General features: G+C 39.1%; 1 protein-coding gene and 1 long non-coding RNA gene across 38 annotated transcripts in view; one reads left to right on the top strand and one right to left on the bottom strand.

Moving 5' to 3' along the window:
* LOC110363682 (uncharacterized) overlaps positions 1-1,655 on the bottom strand; it is a 58,946-nt gene extending 57,291 nt beyond the window's left edge. For both annotated transcript variants that reach the window (XR_002421952.2, XR_010473055.1), the window contains exon 1: positions 1,420-1,655. This is a non-coding gene — a long non-coding RNA (uncharacterized LOC110363682). The remainder of the gene's footprint in view (positions 1-1,419) is intronic.
* PPP6R3 (protein phosphatase 6 regulatory subunit 3) overlaps positions 860-27,947 on the top strand; it is a 64,953-nt gene continuing 37,865 nt past the window's right edge. For 20 of the 36 annotated variants that reach the window (XM_065064928.1, XM_065064916.1, XM_065064914.1 and 17 more), the window contains exons 1-6: positions 946-1,108; positions 15,106-15,178; positions 24,365-24,597; positions 26,009-26,195; positions 27,070-27,207; positions 27,720-27,785. In XM_065064928.1, coding sequence (XP_064921000.1) covers positions 24,371-24,597; positions 26,009-26,195; positions 27,070-27,207; positions 27,720-27,785 — 618 coding nt within the window. In that variant the 5' untranslated portion in view covers positions 946-1,108; positions 15,106-15,178; positions 24,365-24,370. Of the gene's footprint in view, positions 1,109-1,494; positions 1,634-15,105; positions 15,179-24,055; positions 24,139-24,364; positions 24,598-26,008; positions 26,196-27,069; positions 27,208-27,719; positions 27,786-27,947 lie in introns of those variants that run through there. The other 16 variants (XM_065064933.1, XM_065064934.1, XM_065064915.1 and 13 more) reach the window with 5 other exon arrangements.

Below are 27,947 nucleotides of genomic sequence, written 5' to 3'. Positions count from 1 at the left end.
ATCCTGCCAATGGCAGGTCACTACCATTTTGAGCAAAGGTGAATCAGGAGGGGTTTGTGAGGGAAGGCTGCAGGCATCCTGGCTAGCCAGAATGTGTTTTGTGCCTGTGACACAGGGCATGAAACACTGCATTGGCAGTGGGTTTTTTTTGCCAGTTGTGGGGCACACGAGGCCACCTCTTCACCCAAGCTTTTGAGCAGAGGTTCTTGCCAGTGGGGTTTAGCCAAGTGGGGTTGCAAAGCTGCCTTCCCAGGTTTTCACACACATTTATTCTGGTGCACTTTGATTAAAATATACTGCCAGCTCTTAGGTAAGAGTTGGAAGTCCTACAGGCATCCACACGGATGCTCAGACCAAGAGAGGCCCTCCCTGTGGACACTGATCCCGCCATTTCTTTCATGCTAGGCAACTGCTCTACCATCTGAGCTGATTACCCTCCTCCCTCTCCTCACCCTGTCTCATCCAGTTACATCGCCCAGGCTGCGCGGGCTCCACTGACTTGTTGTCAGGCAGTTTGGCGCCCGCGCCGCGCCCTGAGGGGCGTGGCTCCATACGCTGGCCAATGGCGAGGCGTAGGGGGTATGGCTACGGAGAGGTCGCCACCACAGGCGTCCATCCCTCCCGCTGTGGCCTCCTGCTGGGTGTGGGCGCCCCAGCTCTGGACTGGGCGGAAATGGTTTATTTTTAAAAGGAGCCTACTTTTTCTATTGGGCGAGAGAAACGACTGTCAGGGTGTCGTTTCCTTGTTGCTAAGTCGGGAAGGTGGGAAGCGAGATGAAGCCGCCCCATGCGTTAACTGGCCAACAGGAAGCCGAGAGCCCAGCCCCATCCTTGTTCGACCCTGTTGCAGTCGCATAGCTGAGTGACTGACACCCGCCCGACTGCCAGTGAGAAGCCGAACTTTGTACACCGCCCAATAGAAAGGCGCGTGCCGAGAAGGAGGGTGGTGTTAGGACGGTATGATTGGCAGCCAGGGAGGAGGGAGAGGAGGGCTCGCAAGAGCCGATATGTCGGCCATCTTAGAGTGTCGGTGATGGTGGCAAGTGGTGGTTTTCCCGCCTGAGCGGAGGCAGCCTGGGGCCTGTGGCGGGGGGACGCGCTTGCTGAGGTATGGGTGGGATAGCGGTGAGCTCTCCCTACCGCTGTTTAGAGCGGACCGGCACCCCGGTGCCGGTTCATTTTGCGGCGGTGCGGGCCTGGCGCCTGCTCCCCTCCGCTTTAGGGGCTCCGGGCACTCCTCAGGTGCCGCTGAGCCGGGGCCTGGCGGGCCTGCTGGGGCCTGTCGTGTGCGGCGCCGCCTCGTACGCGCATCATTGAGCCCGGAACGCCCGGGCCAGGGCGACGGCGCGGTTTCGGGGTGCCGGGGGCCTGGGCGCGTAGGGGAAGGACGGGGCCGCGGTTGAAAGGAACCTTGCCTACCCGCCACCTCTTTCTTCTCGTGGTTGTGACGTTGTGTCCTTTGGCAGCTGCCCCAAATGTTCTTCTTGGCATCCGTGGCGCTTCATCCCGGGTGGGGAGCTGACCGGCAGCCACGGAGGGGCCGGAACGCCGTGGCCGTTTCAGGGCAGCTTTTGAGCGGGCAGTGTTGGCGCCGTGGTGCGGCGCGGAGTGAATCGTGGCGCGGCTGAGTATGGTGAGCAGCGCTTTGTTTCTCGGTAGACCGGAGTAGCTATAAACTGGATGAAGTATTGTCGAAATGGGGGAAACTGCCTGCACTACTCCCTCCCCCGGTAGTCCCGTGTTCTGTTAATGTAACTTAAAGAATTTTATTCTGTCTTCATTGTTATCTCTCGGGTAATAAAACAGATAAGCCTTACTCATAGATGATTTTGCGTTCACTTTTTTTTAGAAAAAAAAAAATCAGTGCTTCAGTAGTTCTGTGAGGATGCTACTGGGTTATTTTTATTTGTTTGTTTGTTTTAAAGAGTGTAGCAGTGTTTGGGTAAGTTTTAACTCCTGTTAAATACTTATGGCAAAATCTGACTTTGAACCTGCCAGTTCTTTAGGTTTTGTCTTTCTTTAGTCACTAAAAGTTTCTTGATGCATAAGAGGCAATTATGTCACAGGAGACACAAGATTATTGCACTAAGTACAACTGAGGCTAAAGATAATCTCTGTCAGGGTAAATGCTATGTAAGTTAAAACAGTAGGATACTTTGAAGATGTGTGTTGCTGTTTTTAAAAAGTGTTTGTAGTGAATAGTGCAGAAAACTTAGGACTGGGTCCTAAGTACTTTCTAAATCCGTGATGCTTCATCCTGGGTGGGGAGCTGACCGGCAGCCACGGAGGGGTGGGAACGCTGTGGCCGTTCTGGGGCAGCTTTTGAGCGAGGAGTGTGGAGAAAGCGAGGAGCTTTAGAAAGTATTCCTTGTGAGATGTTGACGACTTAAATGAAAGGTTGTTACTGCTAGTAATATTCGGTTTAAAATCTCCTCTAATGGAAGAAGTCTAAATGTACTCTAACAGTGTGATGTGTGTTTGGTTTTGTGTGGATTTTTTTTTTTTTTAATTGGTGACTATTAAGCTGGTTTAAAACTTATAGGTAGTATTTAAAGTAGCTTGTGAACTGCACAAATTACATGTGGGCTTTTTTTTTTTCTTCAGTAATGCTGAAAGTTGGGAAGTCTACCTGTTGCAGTTCAAATAACCTATTTGGAACACTGATATGTGTATTTTCAGTACAACGTGCATTCTAGTAAGAGTCTGTGGTTACTTAGCTCTGTGTTATTTATGTTTTCAATAGTAAGGCATGGACTAACCATAGCTTGCAAGAGAACACTACAAAAGAACAGTACAGAATTATCTTGCAGTATAGAACTTGTCAATGAGGCTTCATGCCAATGTGATATTCAGTCTGCATGTTTATTTCTTGACAGTTTGTAGTTATAAGTACTTGTTTAAGTTCACTTAAGTGATTTATTTTTTTTTTTTCCTCTCCATCTGTGACATACCTTGAACAGAGGTGATACTACTTACTTGCTTCCTGTTTGAAAAGCAGAATGCGTAGGCAGTGTTGAATCCTGCACTTCCTGAGTGACTAAAGGAATTTGTCTTCTAATACTACCAGAAGATTTCTATTTTGGCCAGAAGAACTGTTGAAGAGGTCTGTTCTCGATGAACTTAAGAAGAACATTGAGTTAAAGTGAAAGCTGAACTTTAGAAATTCAGAAAAAGTGGCCTCTTCAACCAAAATGTCTTTAAGTAGGGTAGTTGTATTACAGCTTATTTGGAAGCAAGTTATATTTATGTGTAAACTACTGTTACTGTGATATCTTTGTATTCTTTAAAATATAAATTATCTAGCCATTATTATTCTCTTATCAAATTAGAGATACTAAATAGTTTCTCTTTACAATACTGCCTGCAAACTTTTACTTCTGTTGACTTGCTAAAGTGAGAAAATCTGACACCTTCAAGAACCCTTCTCTCTTTCACTTAACAGAGGTGATGTTATATACCAGTCAGAGAATCAGGTGATGTTCTACAAGTGATATTCAAGTGAATTAATAGAACAGAATCAGAATGTAGTGGTATTAAACCAGAAAATTATGTATGTTGTTTTAGTATGAACAGATGGTTGGAGAGTGAACTCTCTTGTTATGATTCAACAACTTTGCTTGTCTACTCAGCTTAAGCTTGAAATGCATGTACTTACTATGAGATGCTGAAGAGCTGACTCAAAAACAACCAGTATGGGATTGAAACAGTCAGAAGAGAAAAAAGCTTTGAAGGACTGTCTGGTCCACTCTCCTTTATCTCCACCAATGTACTCTTCTGTCAAGTGTTTAAGAAGCCTTGAAGTATTTACTGAACTCTGCATTTAGTTAATATCACTCTGTATCAGTATAATGAAGGTATTTCTAGCTTCAGTGTTCCAGCAGACTACCCAACATCTTGGTAGGTAGAAGGCTTGCATATTCACTTCTTATGGCCTTTGGAAGCTATGATGGAAACTGTGACCTTTTCTGCTTGGGCGGAAGGGGCGCTACTATGAGCATAGTGATCTGTTTCTGTAGTAAGGTAGGATGCCTCAGGCATATTGTCTACCATGTAGATTTGACTCTCATAGTATCAGCTTTATCTGTGACTCTTTACTCTGTTATTTGGTATGTCAGGTTTAGGAATAGTGTGTTACCTCGAAGTAGACACCACATCTGAATTCCAGAAGACCACATGTCTAACTGGATTATCTGAAGAGCAATATGTGGAGCCACTATTTTTGGCAAAACTTTCCACAATAATAAACCAAGTAGGAATAAATGAGAAATAGTATCTTGTCTCATTTTGTTGAGTTGGAGGAAGAGAGCCAAGAACTCGGGGAAACTATTTAGTGATGATGTTTGATCCTGTAATTTTTGGGGTGGGAGGCAAGCCTGAAAGTTCCATCAGAAAATGAATACAGAATATGAACATAATGTTGAAAGCTCTGCACAGCATGTTTACTTGGTTTTGTGGTGTGTCAGAGTATCAGCATCTGTTTTAGAAACCATGTACTACTAAGCAACTAAAGTAAAATATTTTACTACTCTGGGGTATTATATGTGACTCAGTAATTAGCTTGGGATGCTTCTCAGGAAATGGGATAAACTGAATTAATAGGATCAGGAAGACGTTTGGTGTAAACTGTTAACACCTCACTTGTCTGTAAAACACATATCGGGGAAAAAAATCTGTTACTGAGAAATAGAAGGCTCTTCATGACCTCTGTTTATTTAGTAACTTCCATAAAGTGTGAAGAAGCTTGTTTAAAGTGGTATATGTGGTTTGGAGTGGGTGAAAAAGTCCCTGACTAACCCTATTTTCTTCTTGCTGTTACTCTGTATAGTAATCCTCTAATCCTGTTAAATGGATGTAACTTTTCCTCTTCCATGGGAATTAAAAACTTGGAATGCTTAGTAACAGAATCTAGGCAGTGTGTTGCATGCTAGCAATGGAAAGAATACCAAAAGTACCTCAGTGTACAACTGGATGGAACAGTCAGGCTATAACATATTCTGCAGGAGTGGTGGTATGTGGTGTTAGGTACATTGACAAATGGGCTAGGAAGAGCACCTATGAGACTGGAGGGTTAGTTAGTTATTTTCCTTGAAGTAAGTTTTGAAACTGTTCCTATTTCATTTTGAATGAGATTGTTCCAAGCATTTTTACACAGTCTAACTTGTGCATCTGCAGGGAGATGGAATGTATGGCCTAGTGGTCTCTGTCCTGTGTTCACTGAATCTTCTGGAAAATGAGAACTGAAAGACCATAGGCCAGCTTTTGTCATTTGTGCTGGGAAATACTTATAAACATGAAGAAAACTCTAAAGCCTTTTTTATGATGACCAGGCCAGGCCCTGAATGAAGCTTGTGAAAGGGCAATTTAATTTCCAGTTTGGTAACAAAACATGTTTGCGATTGAGGATGGAAACCTCCAATGGTTATTGAAGTAAAAACTAGTGACTTGTTTCTGAGTTTATATTCCAGAATATAGCAATTGCAGTACTAAAAGCATTCTTCAGTACTAAAAGCATTCTCCCTGGGCCTGTTTCATCCCTGCTATGCAGTGACACAATCCTCACCTTGAATGACCACAGGTAGAATTTCTAACTGGATCCGAGTATATCAAGTAGGATTCTGTTGTGCAGATTTTTGTGCAGAGTTTTTTGGAGTGAATCTCATTATATCCCAAACCAGTAGTAGAGAGAAGGATGTTTTCTGTAAATATATGTTATGCTTCTCTAGAAGAGTGAAGCATAAGAGGCTGGTCCCCAGCTAGGTGCTGCACATTTCTCACTTGTGGTAGTGCCTTAATTGATAATGAAAAGCAAGTTAATAAAACTTCTATTGATTTATACAGTGATGGTAGGCAATGATAGCAAAGGTATGATTACTTTTTTTTTTTTTATTGTCCTGTAACTGGTTTGAGTGGTCAAATGAAAGCAGAAAACAAAGGAGTAATAGACATTTCTAAAGGCTTGGCTTCCTACAAATTGATGTTACTTCAGTGCTACTTGTGTTATAAAAGAAGTATCAGCTGCTGCCTCCACAGGGTAGATTTTTTCATCTTTTTACCAGAGTGGTTATACAATTAGTGTGTCTTGTATAGAAACTGTGAAAAACCAATGCTATTTGCTCTTGTTTTTTGTAAATATAATGAAAACCAAATATTTTGGGTTTTATGGTTGGGGCGGGGAGGGGTGGTATGTGGGGGTGTTTTTTATTTTTTTTTTTTTTTTTTTTTTTTTTTTTTTAACTAAGAGTTGTGGTAGGTCAAAAATCATACATAAAGTCTTGGTGAAAAAAACTCTTCTTTCTGTGAAACACACTGTAACCTTACCTTTAAAGCAGACATAGGGCTTTCTTCATATTCTGCTCTTACTTACTATGTACTACTTTAACCAGCCTCTGATCTAAAGAGCTCAGCTGGACACCTTAGAACTGATTTGAACTACAGTAATTCACATTATTTAGTCTGTTGCTCCCCTGATGGACTTGTGAGATATCCAGGTATCTTTGGAAGCTAACTCTTCAAGAAAATAATAAATAGTAGATTACATTTATTTGAGAAGTTTAGATATTGTCACCAAACATTTTGAAAAAGGATGGAAACTCTATAGAGACTGCTAAAACAAAGCTGTAGTGGTGGCAGGAACATAACCATTTCTGAGTAGGTGGATTTCCTGCTGGTGTTTTAAGTGGCTTGCATCTACAGGAAACCAACTTCAGGTTAATGTTGATATTGGTCAGCATGCATTTCAGATGGAAGTCCATTTGAAAATTGCAACAGCATAGGGGTTGCATTCCCATCTTCCATGTTTGTCTTTCTGGCTGTTATGAGGGGGGGAGTTTGTCACTGTTCAAGGCAATTATGAAGGGGGGAGTTTGTCACTGTTCAAGGCAATTCTGAGGGCTAATAGCATTTTGGAAAGTTTTTTTCCTGCTCATGAGTGAGAGCTGTGGAAGTTAAACTGACCTGGCTGTGAAGTAGTCAGTTCTTTTGGCTGTGATGAGCAAGCATTTGTCAAAGGATCTTTCCATGTTTACGTGATGCTGATGATGGGCTCTTCGTTATAGCTTCATGCCACATTTAATGGTAAAAGGTGTTGTATGCTGAAAATAGTATTTAGATGAAATTTGTCTGATGAAGGAGGTGGTAAAGATAACATTAGTGAGAGATCTGCATTTCTTAATGGTCAATGTAAAAAAAAAAAAAAAATAAAAAAAACAAAACAAAACAAAAAAAACCAAAACAAACTTAAATGTGTCTTTTCATGCTGCTTGCCTTTACTGTAGTGATTAGTGTGCTGTTTTCATTTTAGCAAGTTGTCCTTCAAAGAAGGGAAATGGAAGAAGATTTAAAGGCAATGCAGATAGAAATCCAGTAGTTGATGAAAGATAATGTAATGCCACTGCACTTGTTGAGCTCTGTAGGTTGTAAGAAAAGATAATTGCTGTCATGGCTGTGAGTTGATAGTAACATTCTGTGCTTAATTTTAAGGAACTGTTAGATACTTGTAAAACTTTATAATTCCCTTTGACATTACTGTGTCCTTGTGTTGCTTTGCCGGTGGTGTTATGGAATGTCTTTCTTAATTTAAAAGAGATCTACTTTGCTATCAGATTAAGAAAGCTGTGTCTGTAATAATGTAGCTTCATTTTTTATTTATTTTGAGAGCCAATAACAAAAACTTAGGCTGAGTACTAGCCACACCTCACTTGGAAGCTCTGCTTCAAAAATGCAGTTGATAAAAATAAATTAATCCTTATCTCTTTAGTTACTGAATAAGGAATTTAGTTGCCCAAATTGGGATTGTAGAGATGGTATATTGAAGGCAGACAAAAAAAGGCTCAGTCTCTTATGGATGTGGGTGTCTGTGAAAATCTATTTGAAGTCTTGAAAGCCATAGGTTGGTTGATGTCTTCTTTAATATTCAAAACACCTGTGGGTGTCTATTCTTTTTCATTATAGGAAACTTGCTTCCTTTTAGGGCATAATGGAAAGCAATGATGTTAATACTTTTACAGGACCTTTTTCTTTGAAGTAGATTGGTCTAATACTCCTGTTCCCTGGACTTGGAAATTCTGAAGTTTAACTTGCAGTTCTCAGACAAATATGCTAGCCATAGGGTTTGAGACTAGAATGCAGTGCAGTTGCTTTTTTTTCCCTCCCATGTTAAAGTTGCAGCCAAGAATGAAATTGTTAGTAGGTACAATAGAAAATTTGTGACTACAGTGGTGATGTCATAATCATGAGGAGGGATTATAGATTATTTCAATGTCTGTATTTTTTTTTTTTTTTTAATTTATTGGAGATTGTGAAGATTAGGGTCTTCTCTGAAAGTGTGGATTGGTAGCTATGTGACTATGATGGTATATAGTGGAACTACTAAGCAGCAGAATGCAAGTAAAAATGTTGAATGTGCTTTACTGTTAAGTAGGTTTTTATGGAGAAAAAAGTGATCTCAATATTTTTTTGTTGTTGTTGTTGTTATAGGAAAACTGCAAGCAACAGCCAGTGAATCAATTCCCCCCAAACTAAAAGCAAACTGCCAGCTGAAAGAAAGAAACTTCAAGAGGGGAAGATATGAAGTTGTCTTTTTTAATTGCAGCTAAATGACTGAAAGTTCTGTTTCTAGACTTTCAGGTATTTCGAACTAAGTTAGTGTGCTACTTGCCACAACCATGACTTGACTTTATAGAATGGTAGTAAGGCTTACTTGACAAAAATCTTTGTGGAACCCTAAATGTTACTTAGAAAGATAGAAGACTTAAGTTCAGGTCTTAAGTAAATTGACTTCTAAGTTTCTGCTCAGCAGGATATTACTTTTTAGGGCTATATTGTGTCATGCTCTTATAAATACCATTTTAAGTTCTGAGCTAGCATTTTAAATGGCTTGTTTTATTTCAGACTTTATTCTTCAAATCCCTTGAGTAGGCATAGGGCACAGAAGTATCAGTTGAGTTTTTGGTCACTACAAACTATCAATGCAGTTTTCAGTAACTATTTGTCTTGCATTGTAACAGTTATTTCAGTAACTCCTAGTTACTAGAATAGCACTTCACAGTGAGAGCTGAGACTTTGTAGTGGGGAAAAAACTGTTGACAGATATATTGGTAGCTAGAGAAGGGACTTGTAGGAAGGAATGGATGCTACAAGAATTTTTTATGAATTACTGTGTTGTAGCTCTGTTTTGAAAGGGCATGAAGCAAACAAGAGAGAAAGCATAGTTGAAATAAGAGTAATTCCAAACCGACATTGTATTGCTAAACTATGACATGTTGCTTGAATGGCTTTTTTTAAACTCTGTGTGTATATTAGTGCATTTATGATATTCCACAGCTGATGATCACTTCAGTGTAAGGATTTAGAATATGAAAGTAATTTCCCTTTGAAAACAGTTTTCTTAAGAAATACTACTAAATCTTTGAGCTTGATGTGCCCTGTAGTTTGCCACTTGCAACTCTTTTGAAAGACAGTGCATAACAAATGTACTCTTCTGATGCTCCAGGGAGAAGCATTGAAGTAGAGCTTTAAAAAAAGATTATTTTGAAACTTACAGAGAAAACAGAGTAGGTTTGGCATTTCCATATAAAACTTTAGTTTTTTTTTTTTCTTCACAAGTAGGATCTGTGGTGCAGTTGGAAGAAGGTGGCTTATTCTGCTGGGCAATCTTGGAGGGGGGGTGTGTGTGTTTGTTTTTTTTTTCCTCTAGTATTTTTTATCAAAATAGAAGAATTCCATGGGGAAAGCATACTTTTGTTCAGTGGAGGCACCAGAGGCATCTGTGGCTGAAAAATGTGGTGTAATTGCAATGTGCGTAGTTTGTAAAAGCACAGCATGGCAAAACTCAGATTACTGTAGTGATTTTCTCCAAAACATGAATTGGCTGGGGGAAGGAGGAAGAAAGATAATATTAAGTTAATAGACACTTGAAATTCTTATGTGCAAAATGCCTTCTCAGTGATCTTTCATTATGTTGCTTGGCTTCTCATTTCTCTTCTACAATTTCTAGAACTGCTCTTCTAGAACTACATATTTTCATGTGCCCCAACATTTGATTTGCATCCAGCTTTCAAGGTCTAATCAATGAGGTGAAAAGGAGGATAGACTTGTTTATCTGAAGAGTTAAAGATTTGCAGAGGAAATGGCTATGTTTACATGATACACTACAGTTTCTTGCTAGAAATGTCCAAGCCAGTTATGCATATGCTTTTGTTTAGCGTACAATGCAGAGTAGTGATTTGGGTTCAAAAACTCTGTGGCCAGTTAGCATGCTGATACACTTCGATTAATAATGGGATGTGAGAGATGGGACTGAGTAGCTTTGGTACAGCAAAGTGTTTGATGCAGCCATATTGCCTTCTAGTAGCACTACTTCTGGTACTACCTCAAAGAACTCTTTATCATACTATTGCCAAATACTGGTAAACATGCTCAAACAGTAGTCCTCTCATCTCCTTTTCAGCAGTGTTCTATCTGATGGTGTGGAGTGGGGCAGATTGAGTGAAATGCTGGAAATTAAAGATGTGGCTTAGGTCATGCACAGCGTCATTGCAGACATGGTAACTGTATCTCTGTGATCTGATGGTAGATTCTTAGACTTGGGGGTAAAAAGACCACACACTTTTTGAGAGTACTAACTGGAACAGAATAGAATTTATTGCCTAAGAAACCTGCTAAATTTAATGCATCTAACCTTAAGGCTGTTTCCTTAAGTTACACTAGTTTTTCCTTGAATGTTTAAACAACAACAAAAAAAAAGTGGACTGCTGAAACAGTCCACCAGCATTACTGATTTTTACATTTCCGGAGTAGTAGTACAGGAATTAAGGACTCATTTATACTTGCATATTATCTGGTGGTTGAGACAATAGTAGAACTGAGCTTGAATTGTCCAGGTTCAGCCTTATATGTCTTATTCTTATTTATCATCAGATTCAGGTGAACTTTTACTCTGCAATCCTGCAGCAAGCCTAAGTTGATATAATTTGGAGCAAAGATGGAAGACACAAATCCTGATTGCCCTGTCCCTAACGGTGTGTTCCTTCTTCTTGGTTGTGGTGGCCCTGATTGACAGACCCTTTGAGCTGATTCAGCATGTGAATTTGGCAGAAAAACTCCTTCCTGCCTTCTTCTACCAACTGTTGTTTGTCACCTGTTCAAATATATTTTTCACTTTGGTCAGACTTCTGCCAAGTAATTTCTATGTCAAGGACCCAACAGAAGGAGACTGTACAGCAAGGGATACTGTTGGGACTTCTTTGCATGGCCAGCTTATCTTCCTTTAGCAGTCTTTGTCAGAGACTGGATGGCATTTCGATCTTGGTCTTCATTCTGATTGTGGATGGTGACACTTCAGCATACAAATGTTTCCTCTAAGCAAGGTGTTCAGAACTAATAGACAAAGCATTCAAAGTTTGTCCTAGCATAAGTGAGCAACTTCTTACAGTGTTTAGAAGTTGTCTTGATTATCATGCAGTGTTTTATAAACTTCACTAGTTGAAAAATTAGAATTTTGGACTAGATCAGATGCACTGATTTCTCTGCCCTTCATCTGTCTCCACCGTACTTAATTATGGCTGTGGACATCATTTTAAGGCTGAGTTTATTTTCTTTGAAGACTATCTGTTCAAGGCATTGCTTAAATAGAAGTTTTTGGGAAGACATGATTGTGATTAACTTCTGTTAGAACGCTCATGTCTTAGGGCTTACAAGGAAGACACGTTATTTTTCCTGCGAGACATTTGGAGAAGTGTGTTAAGGAAGAATGATAAGTCTTAAGTGATGATTTCATAGTGCACTGCCTCAAGCATTACCATTAAACAATTTTGCATTGCTAGACTGTAACTTCCATGGGGGATATTTCTGGGCCAATAAACCAGTGGCAAAAAAGAGAAAAAAAAGGTATTTTTCACTGAAGCACAGTATTGTACTGTGTACACTTGTACTTCTGAGTGTGACATGGTCCAAAGAGATAATACTAACGTTATATAGCATCTTTATTTCAGATACAGTACCTTATATAAGTTACTGTTTTGAATGCATGGAATGAATTGATGTAAGAGCAGCACTCAGTAGCTTGCAGTTCTTGCACTTTTTTTTACCAGGACGTACAAATTGATTTCTATAAGCAAAGGGACCTTTTTAATTTCAGTGTTTGGGTCAATAGATATGCATGGGATGGTTTTAAAAGTAGATGTTCCAGCCCATGAAGTGTTAATAAAGTTTGTTTAATCCTATTTATGACAACTGGTCACATAGTGGTTAACTTCTCTATCTAAAAAAGCATAACTGAATTTTATCAGGCAATACTTCAGAACAGACCTTACCATGCTGTTGTACTTCACATGAAGTGGATAGTTGTGCCTTTCTTTGTTTTTCAGGTATATCAGATAAACGTGCACATGTTTTCATAGTTTCATATTTGAATGTTATATGTATACATGAAAATACTTCCATTCTGCCTTTTGCATGTTATCTTCAGGTTTAAATTTTGATACCTTCCATTATGGCCCCACTTCCACCTGACAGAAGTACCATGTTAATGTGACTGAACTATTATTGCTGATATGAGCCATCCCTAGATGTAGGAAAAGCAGACTTAAGTAGAATTGAACCTCATTCAATCAGTTGATTTTTTTATTTTTTTTTTTTAATTATTATTATTTTAAGGAAAGAATTCCTGTGGTTTTACTTTTTTCCTTTATCTATACTGCAGTTCTTTTCTATACCTAATCTGTGCTGTGGAGGTGAGCAGTCTGATCCAATAAACCATCCATACCACTACCAAGCTCTCTACTCTTGTAGACTGAGGTGGACTGAAAAGGTCCTGATTGACCATGGCAGGCTTCTGGTGGAACAACCTTCCCAGGACGTGCTGAAATACCTGCACTGCTAGTATCTTGTTAATTTCAGTTACACTAATGTTGTTATTTTCCTATATAATCCTACAGTTTGGAATTTGGAAGCTGACTGTTCTGGTGCTAAACAATGGTATTTAGACAATGAAGTTTGGGGGGAGGAAAGGCGGTGTTTGGTTTTGGTTTCCATTTTGTTTTTCATATGAGAGGAAGAATAGAGAAATATCAGAAAGACATCCTTGTAAGGGGAGTTATGATAGTGACTTTCATTTGGATAGTTTTACTGCCAATTCAGGTCTCTCTGGACAATGCCTAAAGAATTTGTAAACTCCTCTGAAAGTGCATTAAGCTAAGCAGGCTTCTTATGTTGCTCACATGTAATTGAGTAAGTGGTATTCTCTCCCTTCTTGGAGCTCTGCTTCAGAACATAGCTGTGAAATGCAGAAATAACCAAGGAAAGTTTAGTAAAGCAAACTAAGTCCAGTAAACTTGTTTATTTTTTCTGTTTTAGTTAGTCACTTGACTCAAGGGATCAGCAAGTCTATTTGACATGTGGACCCGAAGGTCTAAGGATGAAAAACATGTGACCTTTGAAAGTGTTACAGTGTGTGTATTACATTGACCTTCAGTTCATGTGCATGCTGCTTACTAAAATAGCCTTAGAGAAAGTTGTGATTAGTGTTGTGTATGCTAGGGCTTGGAGTCTTTGTGCTGTTTTGAATAAAATGCAAATGTGGTGGCTTTTAATTCAAGAACCCCTGGAAATCACAAACATATTTCAAGCCACAAAACTTAATAGCCCTAACAAAGCTAAAAAAAAAAAACCAACACATTTATTGGACAACTTTTTTTTTTAAACTGGAATACAAGAGTTTATTTTCATTGAAGAGGACTTTTTTGGTAGTATATTTCTTCAGGTTAACAGAGCCTGTCTATTAAAGGCAAAGATGGAGAAACAGCTTTGAAGACACAGCTTCTTATATTTAACGTGGGAGGCGTAAAGTTAAATAATTTTTTTCTGGCAGAATACTTTTGAGGTGCATGGTTTGGTTTTGTGGATTTTTTTTTTTGTTTTGTTTTTTTTAGCTGAAGATATATTTGTGAGGAACTCTGATAGCAGACTAGGTAGTCACTGACATGAATTAAGGAACATGCTGCTATATTTGCTATCCTTCATAGTTGCTAGTACTTCTACTTTTTTGTCCCATGAACAAAATTAGCCATGTTCCCAAAAGAAACAAAAGTCTTATCTTGCTTGAAACCTACTTTGAAAAGCAAAATCATAAAGTCTTCTGTAGCTGGTGGAAAGGGGAGGTTATTTTTTTTTCTATTAAAAATTGCTTTTACAACTGCCAAAAACAGGTACATCAGAAAGAAGCATCAATTCATAAGATGCTTTTTCTTACCTGTTTAGTGCTGACCAAAGCACGGGCAGGTATCACTCTGAAGCCAGTTACGCATATCTAATTAAGCTCTTTAATGTTACTTTGCTTTACATTGAAATAATTAAACTATCAAAAGCAGAGGTTGTCTTAATGATGAATTTTAAGTGACTGTTCTCTTAGATGGTTGCTTTGTAAGTAAATTAAACTGTTTTCAAATACAAACTGGCTGAATTGTTTATGCAGACTTATGCCAAAATAACTGGAACTCTTAATGCTTGTATGTTTATTTCTGTGCAGGTTTGTGAATAAATCAGGTATTAATATAACAAGAGAATAGTTATGAGGGCAAAAGAGACTGCTGCAAAAAACTCTAATAATGGGTATTTCAGGTCCTGAGATGTTGCTTCATATGAAATTGCTAATAGTTTATAAAAAAAGAGTCTGGATTCATGTTAGATTCAACAGTCAAGTACAGATTATAAAGGCAGATTTATTTCAATGAGACAATGAAGTTTCCTCCTTTGTCTCCTAAAAGTAAAATGGGATGTTTAATCAAAGTCAGTTTAAAAATACTTAAGTCTTCCAGATGACAAACTGCTTTTGAATTTATTCTCTGAGTTACTGCACTGAACTGACACTTTTCTTCCTAGCGAGTTGTTTCCTCCTTCAGTTCATATGTCTTATTCCTTGCAAAGCAATGTTTAGTATTCATGCAGTTATTGAGCTATTGAATAGAAACTGTTAACAATATTAAATTATAAATTTTTTTTTTTCATTGTAGGAAGAAATCTGCTTCATCTAATTCAATCCTAATTCAATCCTGCTGTAGATTGAAAGTTTGTGTGTTTTTTTTTTTTTTTTTTTTTTTTTTCCTCCAGGATACCCTGTAATGGGCAAGGAACCTGAGAGAATACAAATAGTTCTTGTTTCCTGATTTTTTTTGTTTAACAGGTAAGAAACTACTAAACTTCACCAGTAGATTTAGCCTTTTGCATCTATGAAGCTTCTTAGAGCATTCAGAAACCACGTAAAATTGGTTTCATTTCCCTGATGTTCATTAAAGGCTTATCTGCCTGAATTCTGTAGGCTAACATTTACCACCTAAGCTGTTGTTCGTTCTGCAGTTCAGACTTTGGCCATTCCTTCTCTTCTGTTGCAGCTTTTTTGGCTACTTTCTAGCTGGCTCTTTCTAACTTTGTCTTTTAACACACTCTGCTTGTACTGTATGCTTTCTCTGCCTCCATTTGTTCTTACAATCAGGGGTCATCTAGACACACAGTTGCGGTTATTCTATTTGTTTTACAGGGAGCATGTTTTAAAGTGTTTTGGTTTTGTGCCAGGAGGTGTATCTGCTGCCCAGCCTCCAGTTCTGTGGAAGAATTTCAAAGCAAATGTGCTCATGAACTGACATATGTTGGGCGTGAATGATGTTTAGCACTATAGGTTGTTATATTGAAGTATGGTAATACCATCTTCTGCAATTGAATTTTTGGTATCTGCTTGCTCCAGTGTAAAATTGTCTTTTGAGTAGTTATGCATGGTTTAGCTTTTATTATAATATTATGGAACCATCTGCTTTTCTCAGTACATAGATCTCTTCACTTCTGTTTTGAAGATAATTAGGAGAATTCAAAATATGAGGAGTCTAACTGAATTTTGTGACCAATGAATATTTTAAATGTGTAAATGTCTGGCTGTTGAAGTGAAGTTACTGGAAAATGATTCATCTTTTTCTGCTGGGGCAGGGGACATCAGTATCTAATTTGTAGGTTGCAGGAAATTAAGATTGGTATTTATTAACACTTGCTAACCTGTGGTTTGAGAGAGTGTGTAGAAATTGACAAGGATACAGTTGTTACTTGGTATAAAATTGTGCTTTTAACTTCATTGCAAACTATAGGTTTTGGCTGATTTTTTTTTGTGCTTTAGCTGGACAGTTGCACCCTTTTGCATTTAGAGGGATTGGTGTCTATGAGTAAACATAAATCATAGAATCACAGAATGTCCTCACATGGAAGGGACCCACAAGGATAGATCTGACCTAGTTAGAAGTGGTAGCTAGTGTACATAAATAGGGAGGCCAGTGTGATAAATAAGGGTGGAAGTGATTTCACTTCTTTTTCAATTCTTAACTGTTGTGCAATCATAGCAGGCTCCCTCTTGGGGGCTATCACAAGTCAGTTGAAGCATGTGATTGGGAATAGCCAGCATGAGTTCATCAGGGGCAAGTCATGCTCAACAAACCTGATTGTCTTCTAGGACAAAATAACATGCTCAGTTGACATGGGACAAGCAGTGGATGGTGTTTACCTGGATTTTCTCAAAGTCTTTTGATATAGCTTTCTGGGTCTGCCTCCTAGGGAAACTGATGCATTACCTTCTAGACTTCTGCAGTGGCTGGGAAACTGACTGACAGGCCATACACAGAGGGTGGTGGTAAATGGCTCCTTTTCAAACTGGCAACCTGTCATGAATGGGGTCCCCTAGGGATTGATATTGTGCCCAGCACTGTTTAGCATCTTCATAAGTGATTTGGATGTTGGGATGAAGTGTACCCTGTGAAGTTTGCTGGTGACCCCAAATTGAGTGAGCAAGTGGACACTTCCCTGCAGGGTGACCTGAATAATCTGGAACAGTGGGCTAACAACAACCTTAGTAAATTCAACAAGAACAAATGTGAATCTTGCCCCTGGGAAAATATAATCCAGAAGTGCAGCACAGACTGGAGTCTACCCTGCTGCGGAGCAGATCTGTGGAAAGGGACCTGGGGGTCCTAGTTGACGACAAGCTCAATAAGAGTGAACAGCGTGCTGCTGCAGCAAAAGTCAAACAGGATGCTAGGTTACATTAGCAAGGACATCACCAGCAGAGACAAAGAAGTCATTATCCTGCTCTACTCAGTGCTTTGTCAGGCCACACCTAAAATACTGTGTTCAGTTTTGGTCCCTGCTATACAAAAAAATGTGACAGGCTGGAGAGGGTCCAGAGAAAGGCCACAAATGTGATTGGAGGACTGAGAAGCCTGCCATATGAGGAAAGGCTGAGAGAACTGGGCTTTTTCAGCCTTGAGGAAAGAAGGCTTAGGGGACCTGTCATCACCATGTTCTAGTATTTAAAGGGTGGATACAAAGAAGGTGGAGACCTGCTTTTTACAAGGAGTCACATAGCAAAGATGAGTGTTAATGGGCACAAGTTAATCCTGTGGAGATTCCGACTGGGCGCAAGAGGGAAATGTTTCATGATGAGAACAATCAGTCATTGAAACAGTCTCCCCAGGAAAGTGGTGGATTCCTTAATACTGAACACTTAAGATTCAGCTAGACAGGGTGCTGGGCCATCTTGTCTAGACTGTGCTTGTGCCGAGAAAGGTTTGACCAAGTGATCCTTGTGGTCCCTTCCAACTAGGTATTCTATGATTCTCTCCCCTTGTCTGAAAGGGGAGTGAAAGCTCCTACTTAATAGATAAACTACATCCTCATTAGGTAGAGGAGGTGGCAGCTGTTAAAGAGGATGTTATGAAAATTACTGTCTTCATGTGGTTTTCTTGATGTCTCAGGACTGCCAGGTGGTGTCTCTTGCTTGCATTTTGGTCGAGAGTATGTAGTTACCATTACCCCTTGTCCTGTCACTACAGGCCCTGTTAAAAAGTCTATCCCCATCTGTTTTATAAGCCCACTTTAACTATTGAAAGACTGTGATGTCTCCCTAGAGCCTTTTCCAGCCTGAACAACCTCAACTCTTTTAACCTTTCCTCATAGGAGAGGTGGGGTCTCACCAGAACAGAGGGCCAGAATCACCTCCCTTGACCTGCTGGCTACACTTCTTTTGATTAGCCTTCTAGGCCGCAAGTGCACATTGTCAGGTCATATCCAGTCAATATGCGTAAGTCCTTCTCTACGAGGCTGCCCTCTATCCCTTCATCCCCCAGCCTGTATTGATACTGGGGGTTGCACTGACTCAGGTGCAGGACCTTGCACTTTGCTTTGTTGAGCCTCATGATGTTCACATGGTCCCACTTACTGAACTTTTTCCAGGTCCCTCTGAAGGGCATCCCATACTTGAGGTGTATCAACTACACCACTCAGCTTGAAGTCATGGCATACTTGCTGAGGGTGCACTCAATCCTGATATCTGTATAATTGATGGAGGTATTGAACAGTACTGGTTGTAATACAGACCCCTGAAGGACACCACTTGTCACTGATCTCCATCTGGACATTGTGTCGTTGACCACCACTCTGGATGGAGCTATCCAGCCAATTCCTATCCACTGAGTAGTCCATCCAATTCATGCGTCTCCAATTTAGTGAGAATGTTGTTGTGGGGGGCTGTGTCAAAAGCCTGACAGAAGTCCAGCTAAATTACATCAGTAGCTCTTCCTTTGTCTGCTGATGTAGTCAATTCATCATAGAAGGCTACTAAGTTGATCAGGCCGGACTTGCCCTTGGAGAAGCCATGCTGACTGTCTTGAGTCAGCATTGTCCTCCGTGTGCCCTAGCTCAGCTTCTAGGATAATGTTTTATGGTCTTCTCAGGCACAGAGGTGGGGCTGACAGTTAACTTTCACTAGATCAGATTGCTCAAAGCCCCAGCTAACCTGTCCTGGAACACTTCCAGGGATGGAGCATCCTCAGCTTCTCTGGGCAGCCTCCTCCAGTGTATTACCACCCTCATGACCAAAGGCAGTTCTCTTTGTGTGTCCTTCTGTGCCATATACCCTGGCCTCTTACCGTCTCGAAGGCCCTGAGCTGGGCCCACACCTCACACGTTAGTGTCTTCCATGAACTAGGGAGACCAGGAGGGGACAGAGTCCATATGCAGTTGGAAAAGTACCAAATAAGAGTGTTTTTACTGATATTTTCTTGGTTTGTTGGTTGTTTGGGGCTTTTCCGTGTTTGTTTTTGTTGTGTTTTGAGTTTTTTGTTTTTTTTGTTGTTTCTTGTCTTTTTGTTGGTATTTTTTTTTTGTTTTGTGTTTTATTTACCAACCTTGAAAAGAGCTCCTAATGAAGCACCTAGAAGAGACTTTAATGCTGCAGGCCAGCACATCTTCCTAGCAGAACTGCAGTGTTCTGCTTCTCTATAGGATCAGCTGTCTCTATAACTTCTTTGCTTGATCTGTTGCAGAGGCTGAGCTGATGGTAGGGTGCTGGCCAGGTGTTCCTGTGATGTGTGTTGATGGTGTCATGGAGGGGAGCCCTGGCATGGTGTTGTAGTACCAGGGTTAGCCATGCTGGAGGTGGATCCACTCCCATAATTTCTCGATCTTTGGGTGGGTCCACCTCCATGGGCTCCATGCCATCAGCCATATGAGCAGTGTGCATCACTACCATATGGCTGATGGTGCCCCCACTGTGATGCTGCCTCTTCTTCCTGTGTCTCCTGCAACCACCTATCTGTCTTCCCTCACAAAAGTATGTAGCTGCTCACTTTGCTGTTGTGGGACCTTTTTTTCTCCAATCATCTTCAAAAGCTGAGGGCCTTGAAGCTCAGTGAACTGTTGGCCAGCTCCCAGGGTCCCTGTATTTATAGAGCCTGGCATCAGGAGGCCACTGTGATGGTGATGCATGTAGCCGAACATGACTGTTCTGGGAGTTGGGGCAGCTGTGGCCTGAAAGATACCCTCATGTGGGAAAGGAGGAGGGTAAGAGGGCTGAGGGCTCCTTTCCTAGAGATTGCTCTCTTGTGGCATTCTGCTGCCCCTTGGGCACAGGAACTGCCCTCTACCTCCCATTGCATGCATGGCCTCCAGCACCCTCTTCATTTTGTCCCTGGGGTCCCCTCCATGAGGTGGTGGCAACAGTGTTGCAGGAGAGTCTGGGGTTCTCACTGACCTTCCACTGACCTGGCTCCCTGCAAGTGATGCAGTGCCCCTACCCCTGTGCCCCATAGCGGCTGAGAGGGGGTGAAATATCTGGATGTCAAGGACTCCTGTTGGTTTCTCTCCTTGCATCCAAAAAAGTTGTCCTTTGTTATTTGCTACACTAGAGTTGTTAAAACCTGTTTTTCTGAAGGAGGCTATGTAATTTAGGATGTGTTTCAATCATGGAAAAGTTTGTGCGAAAATAATTTCTTTTTCATCTGCGTACTTGAACTGTATAGTAAGAAAATGTGGTACATAGAGAAAACTGAGTTACATTCTCAGTTTAGTTTTTTTTTTATAATACAATCCTTGTTACAACTCTGGTATCTCACAGACTTTCATATATTACAGAATCTTCAACTTGACGCTGATATACTTTTTTTAAAAAAGTGTCTCTTGCTTGAAGAATGAAATTTGGTATTACTGTAAAATCTACAAAGTTCCTACTGGAAGCTATGTGTATATGCATTTAACATCCAGGTATCAGGTAAAACAGCCTTCAGCTGGCAAGCTTGAGGTCCTTCTAGTCTTTTCTAGTTATTCTAGATGCCCATGTATACTTGCAGCTACCGATAATATTTAACTGTTATTTAGAGGTATGAGGTACCAAGATGGAATTAACTCCTTGTGAAGTATGTTTCTCATGTTTGTTTTACGTAAAGCTTAACTTAAATGAGCACTTTAATAGTTTTCTTATTCTGTTTTGTAAAAGGTTCAATATAAGAGGCATTTCTAAAATTAAACTCTGCTTGTGTGACTAGAATTCATGTGTTTTTCCTGTAGCTTGAAAACAGGAATGTCTGTATTCATGAAAGTTGTTTGATGGCTAGGTCAACTCAAAGTTACAGATAAACTTAGTGATACAATTGTTACTCTTTTTTTTTTTTTTTTTTTTTTTTTTTTTTTTTTTTAATGCATGTGGCAGTTAAGGATTTGGCCCCTAGACTAACCACAGGCTAGTTACTGTTAAAATATGTACACTGTGGTTTTCTTCAGCTATGATAGTCAGAAGACTCGAATTTTTCCTTGTCTGAAAGAATCGCTTCTAAGCTTTATTTCTTCCCTTCAGCAAACAATTATAGTGAGAATTTCAGTTACCTGTGTCTCAGAGCAGCTCATAGGCTTTCTTCATTTTGGTGAACTTTCTTTTAGATTTAAGTCAGGTGTTTGTTACATGTAATGTCATTTAGGCATTCATTTGGAGAAGAAAGAATCTATTAACAATATTAACTAAGAAAACAAAGCATTATTTTTGTGAATTCTAGGTGTTCCTTGGGATCACTAATTGTCATAACTTGTACATTAGCAAGTTGATGTAAACTTTTAGAAGTTCTGTTTACATGAATTGGAAGTCTGTTAGTCTCACTTGCTGGGAGCTTTTAGATTATGGAAAGCTAACTCAAGTTAAAAAAGGCAGTCAGATATCTGCAGCAGCTTTACTATCTTTACCATAATTTTTCTTTCCACATCTGATAATTTTAATAGTAGCCTGAATTATTTTGCTTCTTGTAGTATTTAATTTTGAGCAATGCCTTGTATTTGGCAGTCTTCTGCATCTTGCATTGAAACCAAATGTTGTGATTTTTCTGGTCACATTGCTGATGTATTTGTACATGAGGAGTAACACAATCCGATTGACCTGTGGAGTTTGTCCTAAATTTCCAGTTAGTGACATTTTGGGAAGAGCACTTCTGATTTGTGGACGTAAGGCCTAATTTTGACTGTGAATGGGACTGAAATTTGAAAATGCATGAAGATAAGTCAGAATTTCAGAATTGATAGGTTTTGGGAGGGAGGGTAGAACTGTGGGAAGAATAACAGCTGTTTTAAAACTTCAGACCTATGGTAGGCTGATTCTAGATTATCACCTAAGGAAATTCTCTTCAGGGTTCCTGGACTTCCTCTTTGCCACATTTTATATTGTTTTGTTTTTTTTTTTTTTTCCTTATTTCAAAGGATCTGGGCTCCTGTTGAAAAGTGATGGAATAATTTCTGGCCAGCACCTGACATGTTGAGGGAGGACCCCCTAAAAGAGCTTGCTTGGGAGACAGTTTGTGAAATAATGCAGTAACATGCTTGCAGTAGTACGCCTCGTTGTTGTTGTTGCTATTTTCCATTTTTGAATTTCTCTTGAAATAAGTAACAAATACATAGAAGCTACTGAAATGAGCTTTAATTGCTGTAGAGGGATTTATGTCTGAAGTTAGCATTGGTAGTGGTTACTTGTAAAGATGCTACTTTCACTAAATGGGGCAAGGAGAGGGTTTTGGTCTTTCTAGAGGCTTAAAAAACAAAATTCTGTGAATTTAATAATGCACTAGTTTCACTTGCTTACAGTAATTCTCTGTGTAGCCTGATTGCCCACAAGCTGGTGTTTTTAATAATGACTTTCTATAACTTGATGTAAGCTAATTTGTAAGATAAGATGTTTTGAACCCTGCCTGTAGGTTTACTAATACTTTTAGTAAATAAATTTTATTTATTTGTAACTACTTAATCCTTGTGTGGGATCTCAGATGATCATAAGTACTGATATTGCAAGTGAAATTATCTGGATCTTTTCCTGATTTATTTTGTTTGACTCCCCTATCTTTAAACAGAAAGCTCTGCAGTTAAGTATGCTTACAGCCTCTCACAAAAGGCTAAGCAAAGTAAGGTGGTATTAAGTGATCAGTGTGTAATGATTAAAGCAACAATGAAAACCCTAAAATCAGTTAAAACTTCTTCATAGTGAGTATACCAGGCTTTTCAATATTTAGGTCAAATACTGAAAGTCTTGCTGATGAAGAGATTCATAAGGGTTTTGCTGGATCCTTGGACTTGTATCTGTTTTCTAAACTTCTCAATGACTATAATAAATTTTACAGTCCACTGTTCCAAGTAGCTGTAGTGTGCATGCTGAATCAATTTTAATTTGGAAGTAAATGTTTAAAGCTGTTGACCTCTTTGCATAAGAATTAGATATTTATATTCTAGTTTTTGTAGATTTTTATAACAGTGCATGGCAAAAGCATAGTTTGATTGTCTTTAAGCTTGCTTCTGCATACAACCTGCAGCTTACAGAAGTATTCTGGCTAAAATAGTACTATTCACCTACTTTCTTTGTGGTAATTACATGTCCTTGCAGCTGGTGATGTTGCTAATGCACAGCAGTAATTAACATATTTAATTAATTCTTCACACATGGAATGCAGTTACTAAAGAAGCAAAAGGAGTGTTTCCTTGTTTGAGTACTGCTCAAAACCATGCTCCTTCGAATTTTAAGGATGCTTTCTCTTAGTGGTCTCTATCTGTTGTATCTCTCTTAATCAGTTTAAATTCTGCATTCATATAAGACCAGCTGATACTGTGTCAGAGATTGTCATATAAAAGCCCTGTTTTAGAGAGGGAGTAACAGAGTGAATTCTTATATTGAGCTTAAGAGATGAAATCAGCAGTTCATTGGATCTGTCATAGACTGATAGCACGGTTGTCTCAGTAGCAACTGGTTGCAAGGTGTCTAAGAGCAACAGGATTAATGTACAGGTGCCAAAGTGTTTTGTAAGGAAAGGTTAAGTTGCTCATAATTATACAATTCTGTTACGGCTTTTTCTATGTTTCAGTGGTTGGGGCCACTGCCGTTTTATGTATTAGCATAGGATACTTTTTTGTCCCTTCTTCTGTGTCAGGTTTGTGGAGGGAGGTACAGTGAGAGAGTAGGTCCTATATTACTTCCAGTACTTTGATGTATGCTGCCTGCAAGTTAAAATTATTGTAATTCCTCCACCTTTTATAGGTGTTTTCTTCAACAGTAGGGGTAGTATTGTAGCGCATTTATGCGGTGCCCATTTTATCTTCTAACTCTTAATTGCTGAACAAGTTATTCTGAGTCTGAAATTTGGTGCATAGATTCAAAACAAAGGTTGGGAAGAGCAGATGCAATAAATTGAAAAATGAAACTGAAGTTATCCTTTTTTCTTTAATGCAGATTAGCATGTTCCTTTCATGTAAGTAAAACCCTGGAGCTGCCTAACTTTTCTTTGGCTGTTCGAATATTGACTGCTGCTGAAGGTACAAAAATTACTATGTAGTATTCAGTCATCTTAAATCAAACCTGATTTCGTAGCTTTTGATCATTAGCATCTACCGTTGTCTCTCATTTGAGTTCTAGAAAGTTTCTGTGTATGCGGGTACCTTTGGGACGAGGAACTATGAAATACTACTATGAAGTGTTACTACAAATACTGCTTAGATAGATTGGTAAACTTAATGTTTTGTCTATATTCTTTTTATCCAGACCAGCATGTTTTGGAAATTTGATCTCCATTCGTCATCTCACATAGATACACTTCTAGAGAGAGAAGATGTAACACTGAAGGAATTAATGGATGAAGAGGATGTTCTGCAAGAGTGCAAGGCTCAGAATCGCAAACTTATAGAGTTTCTGCTGAAGTCAGAATGTTTGGAAGACTTAGTTTCGTTTATTATCGAAGAGCCACCTCAAGACATGGATGAAAAAATAAGATATAAGTAGGAAAACTTTGGGGGGTAGGGGAGACTTGGGAAGGTGGAAAGAGGAGTAACTTACTCCAGTTAATTTGATAGTGTGTTTTAAATTCCTGTGTGCTGGCATATAGTACTCTTCAGAGTAAGTTTGTGTTCAGGGGGCTTTGTGGAACTTTTAAATAAATCATTCTAATATTTGCGTATTTTCCAAATGGAAGCCTCTTACTCACAAGTGCTTCCAAAACCAGTTGCTGTCTGAAGGAGGCTTAAAAATTCAAATTGGAGCTCATGTGAAGAAACTTGTAGTTGTGATTTTTAAGAAAACAGTTGGATGAAAAACCCTATTTGGGTAGTATAGTTAAGTGCTTAGCTTTTGTTTTATTGATGATTGGTGATATGTTTTGAGGATGCTTATAATAAGGTCTGTACCACTCCTTCAAAGAATATTCTTAACATCTAGTTGCTAGTGTTTTCCTTTGCAGAGCTAGAACTGTAAGAATTGAGTATGGCCATGACTTCAACTAGTTTGTTGAGAAGGTTCAAACTCAAAAGTACACCTAGCAATTAGTATAAAAGCACTTCTACCATTTTTGGCCTATTTTAGAGTTATGTAGAAAGCTGCTTTTTTTCTTAAAATAGTATCTAAAAAAATATTGTGAAGTAAGCTACACTCTTAGTTGTAGCACTTCACCATTTCTGGTAAACCAAGCCTCCTGTAAGTGTTTCTAGTAGTGTTTGAAGTCAAAGCATCTTTCACTTAGAAACCTTAAGCTGATGATGCTGTCAAACTTAGTGTTAGTCTAGAGTGGGTGATAATACTGTCCAAGGCAGGAAATAACTAGGTCTTGATGGCCTCTTAGTTTCATTACTCAATGTCCTGAACTGTGCTTCTGACTCTGCCATGAAGCAGTGCTAACTAGTTTTGCAGGCTTTGTCAGACTTCGACTAGTTCACTGAATTTCTACATAATTGAAATATATCTATATCTATCTATATAATTCTGAACTTTTACTTTTGACCTTTTAAATAAAATCCCTGTTACATTAGAAATGGTCAGACACACTGCTCCCTCCCCAGTATTGGTTCAGTACTATGTTTGCTTAACTTCTTGGTAACTAACTCTTTTTACCTTCAAAAAAAGAGGTTGATCAGTACTTGAACAGATGAATTTAACACTAGATCTTACAAATAAAAGCCTGCATTTTATTTTCTGCACTTCCCTAGTGTTGTCCTATTGCTACTGAAGAACAAAGTAGCCCATTTCTTAAATGAAAGAATAGAGCTTGTAGGCTGAAATGCAGTGATGCTTTAATTAGTGCAGATCAACTCTGCTTTAAAACTTGGTCAGAAGCCTTACCAGGTTCTGAATTCAGAACTCGAAGTATGACAACTTTGAAGTATGAATGATGGATAATTTTTTTTTCCTTTTCCCCAGATATCCAAACATATCATGTGAGCTGCTTACATCAGATGTCTCACAGATCAATGATAGGCTGGGAGAAGAAGAATCCTTACTTATGAAACTGTACAGCTTCCTCTTAAATGAATCTCCTCTAAACCCTTTACTGGCCAGTTTCTTCAGCAAGGTGCTAAGTATTCTTATAAGTAGAAAACCAGAACAGGTAACTATTTACAAGCTCTCCAGTTTAACAAGTGCTTTAATGAAGTTGTAGTACTCAGCAGTGCTGCCTTTAAGCTGCACATTTGAAGAATAGCAGTGGAGTCAAAAAAGACCATTCAACTTCCATACTAGATGAAGACACTTTCTTTAAACTGTATGCACAGGATTAAAAATATGTGTATGAGTAAGTTGTACTTGATTCAGAAATGCCTGAGCTATGAAAATTGTGCAGTCAGTGTGTGAGTGCTTACCTTTTGGCTTAGCTCAGTATTTTATGTGGTGATATTTGCATTAACTGCTGTTAGAGGTGAAGGTAAGTGAACTGAATCACTGGGGGTGGGTCCATTTTGGTGTGAAGAATGTTTATAGGACATGGTGAGGGACATTTGAAGTCCTTATTTAGGAATGTTGTATGCTGCATTCATGTGGCCCAGTACTGTGAAGAGCTGCTCTTGTCCCTGAGCAGATTAAGTTTGTGACTCTATTCTGTATCTTTGCTTTGGTGAGTTCTGTATTTGTTTCTATTGTGTTAAGGTTTTGCTGTGTCAAACTTTGCCCACTAAGCAGGGATGAGAGTAATTCATACCAAAAAGGAAAGCTGACTATGCATTGGATTATAAGTAGTTGATGGTCAGCGAGTTGGTATATAGAGGAGGCCCAAAACACTCTGTAATATGAATCTGTCCTGTGCCACTTTTGCTACTCTGTATGTATTATTTTATCATGTATTAATTTATCAAGCTTTAGGTGGCAAAAGTGTTTAAAAAGTTCTCATTTATTTTTTCCATTTGGCTAGGAAGCTAAAACTGGTTGGTGTAATTTAGCATGTAACATACAGATAAGCAGATGTAAGCTTATTTGTTTTTAATTTCTAGATTGTGGATTTTTTAAAGAGGAAACATGATTTTGTAGACCTCATTATTAAGCACATAGGGACCTCTGCTATAATGGACTTACTGCTCAGGCTACTGACTTGCATAGAACCTCCACAGCCACGACAAGAAGTGTTAAATGTAAGTGAAATGTCTCAGAGCTTTTGTCTGACATGGGTGAACTGTAAAATGGCTTATCTTCTTCTGGTTTTACAAAGTTAGTTCTTAAATGTGCTGAAATTTGGTGTGTGGGTTTGTTGGTGTTTTTTTTTTTTTTGCTTGGAGCTGCCCATATGTCTTTTAGTGGAGCAACAGTGCTTGTGGGGACAACTTAAAACCTGAGTGGTGGGTCCCTTTCCCTGGTCTTTAATATCTAACTTACAACTGGCAGATGAAGTTTTTGAAAAGTTTTGGACCTTACTGAACACCCTTTCTGGCATCAGAAAGTTTATTTAAAAATTATACCTAAGGCTTTTTTTACAGTTGCTCAGAAACATTAATTTTACTCTTCCTTTTTTCTAAACTACTGATAGTCCTTATTTAGAGATACTGACAGTATGACTTGTGGCATTCTTTTCATTTTGTTAATTTTAATTAGTTTAATTCATTCACTTAGATAACATTCTTACTAATACACACAAACACTTTTGCAGTGGTTAAATGAGGAGAGAATTATTCAGAGGCTTGTAGAAATTGTACATCCGTCTCAAGATGAAGATGTAAGTATTGGTTTGACGCTCTTCTGGGTTTATCTGTTCAGCTAGATGCTGTGCAGCGTGGTAGTAGAAATCTTAGTTTTACTGATTTCTGCTTACTTTACTCAGTATGCTGATTTCAGTATTTAAGTGTGGTTCCCTCTCCTCTGGGATCTAGAGAACTAC

The sequence above is a fragment of the Columba livia genome, chromosome 5 (assembly GCF_036013475.1).
Source record: "Columba livia isolate bColLiv1 breed racing homer chromosome 5, bColLiv1.pat.W.v2, whole genome shotgun sequence".
Lineage (NCBI taxonomy): Eukaryota > Metazoa > Chordata > Aves > Columbiformes > Columbidae > Columba > Columba livia.
This window is presented reverse-complemented; position numbering and strand designations above follow the sequence as displayed.